Source organism: Engystomops pustulosus, chromosome 4, assembly GCF_040894005.1.
Source record: "Engystomops pustulosus chromosome 4, aEngPut4.maternal, whole genome shotgun sequence".
Lineage (NCBI taxonomy): Eukaryota > Metazoa > Chordata > Amphibia > Anura > Leptodactylidae > Engystomops > Engystomops pustulosus.
In genome coordinates, this window is record NC_092414.1 from 180,507,507 (window position 1) to 180,517,936 (window position 10,430).

At 41.2% G+C, this 10,430-nt stretch overlaps 1 protein-coding gene across 1 annotated transcript in view; it reads right to left on the bottom strand.

The window, feature by feature from the left end:
* The window catches only part of ADGRA2 (adhesion G protein-coupled receptor A2), a 140,456-nt gene extending 130,979 nt beyond the window's left edge, over positions 1-9,477 (bottom strand). The window contains exon 1 of the mRNA XM_072148805.1: positions 9,170-9,477. Within this exon, the coding sequence (XP_072004906.1) occupies positions 9,170-9,390 (221 nt within the window). The 5' untranslated portion in view covers positions 9,391-9,477. The remainder of the gene's footprint in view (positions 1-9,169) is intronic.
* Between the last annotated feature and the right edge of the window lie 953 nt (positions 9,478-10,430).

Here is a 10,430-nt window from a genome sequence, read left to right on the forward strand (position 1 = left end):
TTAATGGTAAGTGTTATCTATGAGATGTCCTTTAGAGTGCTCTAGCACCCATCAGACATCCGATTCCCTGCTTCAAAATGGCTAACAATCTGCTATAAGTGAATGATCTGCGGGACCTATAGAAAAAACTAACTTTTAATCAAGTTCAGTAGTTCTATGTTCGGTTTGGTAAATCCAACTCACAGAGCAAATTGTTGTCGGTACAAACTTTCTTGTGTACAACCAGTTTCACTGTTGAAGGCCTGAAGGCTATAACTTTGGGACCTGTAGCACCATTTCTATACAGGTCCTAAAGTGATAGGGTAGAGGGTTCTGTTCATATATACCATCAATGCTTTTGGTAGGAAAACTGGTTTTACCATAGAGACTTTGCAGCTACAACCTAATAGTGATCAACATAAGCATCTCCTCTAAGGACCTTTGGCTTCTCCAATTCCTACCACCCCCCCCCCCTCTCGAATCTATACAAACCTTGGTCTTCCATTACTATCAATGGATCTCCTTCCACCAACTCAGCAGTTTCTACTAATTCCACTTCCTTAATATTCCTTTTTTATAAAAAAAAACACAGGAAGTCAACAATTAAAAAAAAAATGTTGTTGAGAAGAGGACAATGAAAAGGACATAAACCCATCCTTACAGAAGGAGCAGGAATAAGATGGCTGTTACCAGCCCAATGAATGACCTTTCCTTAAATCAGATCCTACAGAGAAAAATAATGTTCTCCATAGAAATGCAGTATTGTTCATGGCTGATGACAAATCCCACTATCGCCCTGGACAGTATGTCAATATTCCCTCCCGCTGGCCACTTTCATGTAAGGATGGATGGAAGGTTCTACCCAGAGATACAACCATAGACATACTCAGCCCAGAGACTCCACCACAACAGCTGCACATACTTGGGTTCTTCACCCTCCATGACCTAACCCTTGACCTGGAAGTAATAAACTATTTGTCAAGCACATTAAGATCCCATTCTACTTCATATGGTACCTTCATACGTCTTCACTAGCTTGAGAACTATTCCCATTTATAGAGCAGCATGAGGAAAAGTCATCATTGCTGAGCCCTGAAATAATACGACCATGTTCTGGAGGGAAGACATGCTGACTGAGGATTATATGCAAAATGTTCATAGCAAATTGCATGCTGGGTTTCCACATCTGAAAAAGTACAAGGGAATTGCAAGGCTGCACATTTTCAGTTTAAGATTTGCCAACATAAATCATCTTACATAAATTCCCAGTCATGAGCATTAATTGTGGAGCGTTCCCAATGAAAACTAAACCATGAGGATATTTAAAGTGAAGCTCCACCTTGGAACAACTATAAAGAAAGTACAAGAAAATTGTGGAAACAGCAATCCCCTAATTTATTGTTATTCTTGGAGTCTCGCCTTTTAGACGGGAGTATTCCCATAATAAGCTGCTGCTATGGAGCAGACTGCAGGCTGTTGCTTAAAGGAAATCTACCATCAAAATCCACCATGATAAACCAGAGACACTTACTCATTGATCCAGACACTATGACTATGGTAATCTTTTTATATATGTTATCTCTGGACTTCCTCCTTCTAAAAATCAGTTTTTGAAATTATGCTAATGAGACAGAAGGGCTCTGGGGGTGTTACCTGAGCCCCTATGTAGCTTCACAGGCTGTTACACTGTGCAGAACAATGTATCACACTCTGCTCTCCACCATGTGAGATTACAGCAGGCAGAGAAAGGGGAGCAGTTCTAAGGTGAGAGGAGGAGGGGAGACAGTATAACAGCCTGTGAAGCTACAGCCCCAAAGGCTTTCTGTAACACCCCCAGAGCTCTTCTTCCTCATTAGCATACATTTAAAAGCTGATTTTAGAAGGAAGGAGACCATGGATAACAAATATAAGAACATTACCACAGTCACTGTGCCTGGATCTATGAGTAAGTGCCCCTGGTTTATCATGATGGATTTTGATAATAGATTTTCTTTAAGATAGACTGTAGTGTGTCAGTATCATACAATTATAGACACCAAAGTCTTCTGAAAGAAGTCGTGGCAGATAGTTAAATGCTCTGTTGAAATATTTGTGGGATATTATGAGGTTAGTATGGGGCTATATGAAGAATGTGAATAATCTACTTGGTTTTTTACACAGTTTATGAACCAAAGCAAAAAGTGTATCCAGTTGGAAGAACAAATATAAGAGAACTTGTCAGTTAATTTGGGAACACTTAACCACTCACATGACTTTATACGAGTAGTGTATAGAGTTTATATTAACATAAATATAGCAGGTGATATTACCCGGAGTTATACACCAGTTTTCTGGCATACAAGCCCAGAAATAATCACAATGCCTAGCCAAACCCCAGAAACTGTGATTATTTTCCCCAATACGCCATCTCCACACCAAGTTGGGCATCGCCGGTGTTTAGGCCTGAATGTTCCTCAGGAATTGCAAAATTCCCTGCCAAGCATTTCACAATTCTTCGCTAGGCCTAGGCTGACCCATGACCTGTGCCAATTTTCAATCCAGTTTCTCACCAATGTAACAACAGGCAGAGGTGAGCTTAATATGTTTAGGACCTTTAACCTCTGCTGTATAAGGTCATCTGGTCCGAAGCATGACAGATTCCCCTATAAAATAAGTTAAAGGAAATCTACCATTTGTTTCCATGCATTGTGAACCAAACATACTTTGAGAATGCTGTAGCTACATTGATGCAGAAACATATCTTGTTAAATCCCTGAATTGAGTGGTTTTGCTGACAATTATAAAATTATGATAATGAGGCTCTGTCGCTCCTGTGGCTGCCCCAGCGCTTCTCCTCTTACCCTAATTATGCACTTCTCCAGAGAAAGCTGTATTCACTGTGTTGTCCCTGACAGGCAGAAGTAATCAATCGCTGCACCATTCCCCAGCTCCTATGTATGAGTCATCCAGCTCAGGTTGATTAGTCCAGTGTGGACAGTTCAGGAAGCTCTGTGTAATGTTTATGAACAGCAAGCAGCATGCAACTCAGCTTTCCCAAGATTATGAACTTTATAATTGTTTTTTTAGCAAAACCACACAGATGAGGGGTTAAACAAGATATTTCCCTTCCTTGGTTGAACTTGATGGACATGTGTCTTTTTTCCACCATATGAACTATGATACTATGTTTCTGCATCAGTAACGCTACAGCATTCTCAATGTATGTTTGGTTCACAATGCATGAAAACAAATGGTAGATTCCCTTTAAGATGTAAGTGAATGCTCCCTGCTGTGTCAGCTTCCAATCGTATGGGCATCCTGAGGACATCAATACAGTAGAAATACAGAGGAGAAATTTGGATTATCATTGTTGCTACTCTCCGGGGCTCATAGACATGAAGAGTAGCTGGGCTTGCAGAAGGTGCTCTAATAATAACCCAGACCTGTCTGTACCTTGTTGTTCCTCTTTCTGTAGTCCAATGGCAGCCAAGGACATGTCAATTTAAAATTGCACTGAGCGTGGCAGGTCCTGGGCTGCCTCCGAGTCCTGTCTGGCAAATCTGTGCTGGGGTAGCCACTGCTATAGGGGATATGTGGCTAACTTACCATAACATGTGATATGTTTGGGAATATATAATATTATGGGGAATCCATCACTGGCACACAACAAGGCCTTTAGGGCACTGCCATGGCGAATATATAGCAACCACAGTATTATGGGGCATCTCTGACCTATATACTATAATGGAGTATCTGTTTCATTTTTTCTTCTACTCTAAGAATTGCACATATTGAAGCATTTGTCAAAGGAAAGTCTACTCGCTCTATGAAACCTGTATATTCCCTAACATCCGTTATATCACACAGTTCACTTCTATAATATAATAACTGGTCTCCTATAATCACAATACAAAGTCTCAGTTTGGACGATATAAGCGTCATCGTAGCTGGACCATGAACTCATATTAAGCTCCACTGAAACAGAAATCCTGCGTCGTGTCTGGGAAGTCACTTTTGACATGGCGGATAAGAATAGGACTCTGTCCATGTCTTCAGCATGAAGAAAAGACTGATACAAAGTTTATACTTCTATAATGAGACGTTCTCCCCCCACAGTATAGAATTTCACTTGCTCGCACAAGGCACATTGGTGGACTCTGTTCTCCCACATCTGGAAACACTTGAGTTTTTGTGAGGCTGGACGTGTCACACAGCCTTACTGCACCTATCTGCGGAGCTCGCCCCGTCCATACGTGAGGCTGCATAACAACAGGCGCATGATGTTTAAAACATGAATCGCCTTTAGCATTTCCATATTCTATAGATGTCTACATCTGCGAGCAAGATCTTATATATCGAGGCTGGGTTTTAGCCCCAATCACACCAGATCATCTAAGCCCGATCCCCACTACATGTACTTTGCAACACTACCATAAAGTGTTTTCCACAAAAATATACTTATATCCGATTCAGGTTTCTGTCATTGTGCTGTATGCAGAACTTTAAAATCCAGGATTTTTCAATGGAATCTGTGATGGAGGCTCTTGAAGGAAACTTCAAACCATGACAATATAACACAATAAATGATATGTGAAACATCTCATAGTATAATAAGTTTCTTATACTAAATAGCTTGTGTTAGTTCAGTATCTGGCCAGAACATCTGTGTATCTATACACACGCAAAAAAGCACTTGACACAATTTATTGGGAGGTCTGTTTTGAGAGAGAACCATATGTTCGATATATCTGGTATAATAGTCCAGGATGCTATGGAGTTTGTGTATTGCAGCAGATAGCATTGCAAAATATCTCTACATATTATGGTCCTATTATGGTCCATTCTATGGATAGTTTCTGAATATCTTGAAGAGAACATAAAAATTTGCGGAACAGATCAAAACCGAATCACTGAAGCTACCAAGTGCGGACAACTTTAGCAGGGACCTTACAGCCTTCTATTAGGCCTCTGTATGGTCAGACTATGATTATCTCAGGCTGAAACTAGATAAGAAAATAATATCCTCCAAATAGGAAATCACAAATATTCCAACAAGTGTGAACAAGAAGAAAGTCTCTGCAGATAGCGGCAAAGAAAACAGAAGCTTGGACTTTATCATGGAAAGAAGAGCGTGATAAAGAAGTACAACATGTCATGTCGGTCAACCATAGGGACTGTCATCCCGGAAGTCTTAGAGAGGTCATAGAAGAACAAATCTGCACTTTATATGTTCATGTACATCCACATAAATCTGAACGCAAAACAACAATGTTTTATGATACCAATAATTGTGAAGTCTATGGAACATAAAACCACAGATCAAAGTCAATCTAAACCCTATGCTTGGCCTGAACTTCCTCTTCTCTAAAGAACCCACTGGTAATCAGATGATCGCAGCAGATCTGATTGTCGAAACCCATGAAAACCAGTCAAGAGAATCTTCTGGTGGTCACAATTTTTTCCTGCAGCAGCCACTACAGGAGGAACGTGGTATTACATAGTGCAAAGCCAAATGAATTGTGAGCCATGGCACACATGGCTATCCCCAATCTTAAACAATGCCAGTTGTTACATATTGGGGAATAGACACGTCAAATAAAATTGCATAAAATTTAACTGGTTTTTAGCCTCACAGGGAAACACTGAAGTCATCAAATGATATCAATAGTAGGAAACCTGCAACCAGCCAGCTCTGGGCAAGGTGGGACATAATCTGTTGGTCCTTTTAAGCTCTAAGGTCCTTGGTTCATGACTTCTTTATTTACTTCTACATTAGAACATGGCTATGCTATAAGACAATAATATTGCTATATCTATACCCCAATGAGCCCACATGTGAAGCTCCAGCTGTTGAAAGCCAAGTTCCAGCTGGTTGTCAAATAATTTTGGCATTTGCAGCTTGAGAGTCACAATTTTCCTACCTCTGGTGCAGGATAAGAGCATGTGCTGACCATGTGTACACAACTAAAGTATGCAAACATCGTGTCAGCTAATGTTTAGAACAATGAATTCCAGCTTCATATGTGCTATCGATTATAGTACTGCCAAACTTAGGAACGTCCCTCCTGAGACATGTGTCCACACCTATTGCAGGCCATACAAACCTGATAAATATTTTGAATGCATTGGAAATGCCTGTGTCCATGAAGATCACTCCGATTGTTACATGGTCCAGATGCAACAGGACAATACCCTGGAGGTATCACTTAATACAAAGACACTAATGGCCTGGACACCCACTGGTACCAAGGAACTCACAGTGTCTTATGTGACACTTACCATAGTACTGCAGGTAACATTACCTCTAGTATGCCAGAGTAACTTATGTGATACAGTCATCTCTGCTACAATAGGATATATACAGAATATAACTCAGAAGGTACAATAAATCATAACCAGTACAGTCTTATATAGTATCAATACACCCTATATGATAATCAGTACATCTCATATATTATATCCATTAGACCCCATATGATATTCAGTACATCCCATATAAAAACCAGTAAATACCAAATAAAAACCAGTACATCCCATATAATATTCAGTACACCCCATACAATATTTAGTACATTCCATATGACAACTAGTGCATTCCATATGGTAACCAGTACACATATGATATTCAGTACATCCCATTAGATAACCTGTACATCCCACATGATAACAAACAGTACATTCCATATGATATTTGGCACATCCCATATAATAACCAGTACATCCCATATGACAGCCTTTACATCCCATATGATAACCAGTATATTCTATATGATATTTGGTATATCCCATATAATAACCAGTACATCCCATATGACAGCCTGTACATCCCATATGATAACCAGTATATTCTATATGATATTTGGTATATCCCATATAATAACCAGTACTTCACATATGACAACCAGTACATCCCATATGATATTCGGAATATCCCATTTGATAACCGGTACATGATCCATCAGGAAGTGGTGGTACCTGAGCAATCCCACAGCTCTCTTTCACACATCCATGTCTAAGATTTTTCCATTATTATGTCAACAATTTTTTATTAATAGATGAAGGTCCATTTCGTTCCAGCCCATTAAATAAGGTCACATGACAGCACAAATACAATTTTCAGGGATTCTGGAAAATGAGGGATTGCAGGGATCACCATATCACAGTCACCCATTCACTTGATCACACAATGATGTCCTATACTGGGTCTTCCTTGCCTGGAATACCCCTTGTAGTGAGCGGATTATCCCTATAGGTAGGACTATTCCACATCCCTTCATACTGTAGTATTCTGTCATTGGAGCTACAGTATATTCCAGGTGATATTCCTATATATCCATATTCCATGGTTTCTATATAATATTTAGATTTCCATATTAATAATATTCACTCATTCCTTCTTTATTTATACAGAAGTTATGACACATTATTATTACTATAGTATCAACAGAAACCCTAAGTCACCAATGTCAAGATTAGGGACTGAATTAGTTTACTTTTTTCAGATTTAGATTTTTTTTTTTCATGTGTTTTTGCTCAGCACAGAACACAATCCGTTATTCTGACTACAACTAGTGAGTGAAACAACTCTTGTCCTGCAGCGATTCTTAGCCGATAACCATTCCACAAGGATTTCCACTACAGAGCGGCTAATACTGAATTGATTTGCAGCAAAGTCTCAGCAGTGAGAAATACTCATCTCTACAGGTCTGTCAACTGCTGCATGTAAACATTTAATGTACCATTTGGGATTTTAACCACCCTGAAGTATATTAGAAAGCTGTAATTTCCATTATACATACATATCAAAAGAATGGAAAAGTTAATTAAAAGCTGCAGGTAGTATGTTATAGAGCAGGAGGAGCTCTGCAGATTGTCTATAGTATCCTATCTGCAAGCAACATGTTATAGAGCGGGTGGAGCTTAGCAGATTATACAAAGTGCCCTATCTGCAGGCAGCATGTCATACAGCAGGAGGAGCTGAGCCGATTGTACATAGTGTCCTATCTGCAGGCAGCATGTCATAGAGCAGGAGGAGCTGAGCCGATTGTACATGGTGTCCTATCTAGAGGCAGCATGTTATAGAGAAGAAGAAGTCGAGCAGATTATAGAAAGTATAATTATAGATAGCATGTTATAGAGCAGGAGGAGCTTAACAGATTGTACATAGGGTCCTATCTGCAGGCAGCATGTAATAGAGCAGTTGGAGCTGAACAAATTGTCCATAATGTTCTATCTGAGAACAGCATTTTATTGAGCAGGAGGAGTTGAGCAAATTATATATAATATCCTATCTGCAGGCAGCATGTTATAGAGCAGGATGAGCTGAGCACATTATACATGGGGTCCTATCTGCAGGCAGCATGTTATAGAGCAAGATGAGCTAAGCAGATTGTACATAGTGTTCTATCGGCAGGCCGCATGGTATAGAGCAGGAGAAGATGGACAGATTGTATATAGTGTCCTATCTGCAGGCAGCATGTTATAGAGCAGGAGGAGTTGAGTAGACTATAGAAAATATCGAAATTTGCAGGCAGGATATTATAGAGCAGGAGTACCACAGGAGAGCTGAGCACTTTGTACATAGTTTCATACCTGCAAGCAGCAAATTATAGAACAGGAGAGCTGAGCAGATTGCACAGTGTTCAGTAAAACTAGTCATTTATTAGTTTAAATAAATTATGAAAGTTCTCTGCTCCTCCTGCTCTATAATATACATCCCCTTATGTATTCTAATCTACAAAATGTCATGTATCCATCTGTTTTATGCTTCTCATATCTATGTATTTGATTGCATACATGTTATTGTATATATCAATCAATCAATCAATCAATCTAACAATGTATCCAGATCCTTGCATACAGCTTGTAAAGAATTCAACAAAAATGAATGAAAAAAAAAATGTCCCTGCCATCAGTGCATTTTTAGGGTGGTACCTACCTACCCTCTGCTCTGTCTATGTAGGTGTGTGTGCTCCGCATATCCATGGATATTTATGTGGATGTATATAGTGTATAGTGTCCACCCTCCTCTATTACTTTGCCCGGTCCTTCCACACATTACAGAATAGCAGTTATGAATCGCATAATGTGTACTGATCCATAGATGTGTGGACCCGGAGCTGTCACAGAACTTTTCCTATAACTTCTCTGAGACTTGCGTAGAGTCGCATCCTACATGGACACATGGAGCCCTTGCGCAGCAGTTACTTACAGGGTGCCAGTCTTGTTGGGCAGCAGAGCAGGATCGGGCACCTCCCGGAGGTCCTCATTGGTACAGATGACTTTCTTCCTGGGGGCAGAGGAGCCCACTCCTGGTTTGGGGCGCTCCACCACACATTTGCAGCTGTGAATGAGGACAGAACAGCAGTGACTCCATCCTAGCAGGCACAGGAGCAGTGCCACAAGTAGGGGGCACCTGGGTCCCGGCATCATGACAGGCAGGGGCAGCTCTCAGGCCATCCTAGCAGCAGTGCGGGGTGAGGCTGCATGTTGTGCTGCTGCTGCTGCAGCCTATATGATGGCACATAGCGGATTGTATGTGCAGCCGCTGCACCTCCTCCCCGACACTGCCCCGCCCGGTCCTAGTGCCGCCCGCCGCACTCCCAGCACCGGGGAAGGATGCGCAGGCTCCAGCCAGGAAACTCAGGGGTCTTCCTCATCCTCCACAAGCTCCGGGGGGAGAGTATTTATAGAAGTCTTACCTACTACCACTAGCAACAATAAAGTCACAATCTAAGGGCTCTTTCACACTAGCACGTTCACTTTCCAGTCCATGTGCTGTCCGTTTTTCTCTCACATCCGTATGTCATATTATCTTCACAAATGCGCGCTGTCCATTTCTGTTTGTAGACACATTGGGGCACATTTACTAAGGGTCCGTGGAATGCATTTCCGTCGGGTTTCCCAAATTTTTCCGTTTTGCGCCGCATTTATCTTGGGTTTTATGGCGCATGCGATCGGATTTTGGCGCATCGGCGCTGGCTTTCAGGTGACACAAATCGTGGGGGCGGGCCGTCGGATTTGGACAACGCGCAGGATTTAACATCTCAAATTGTGACGCAAGCCACGCACTCACATACACCGGGAAGAAGAAGGTGAACTCCGGCGGACCTGAGCGGGGAAGCGACACACGCAGGATCCGGCGCATGATCTTGGTGAATTGATCGGACTTCATCTTCGTCTGACCATCCGGATCGGGGATCGAGCCAGGACCGGGTAAGTAAATGTGCCCCATTGAGTAAGATTGATCATTTTGCCTTATGCACACATCCCTTATGGAAACACACTTCGGTTTGTGTGATTGTACCCTAAAAGTGGGTCTACCAAGTTCTATTTCACCTTTATGAACGTGAAGTCAGGTCAGACACTTTTCGGTTGTGTGCTTATTAATTTATCCCACACGTCAAAATCTAAAATCCCAGACTAACTTACCGCACAATGAATACCAACAAAGATACCCTCTACAATCAAAT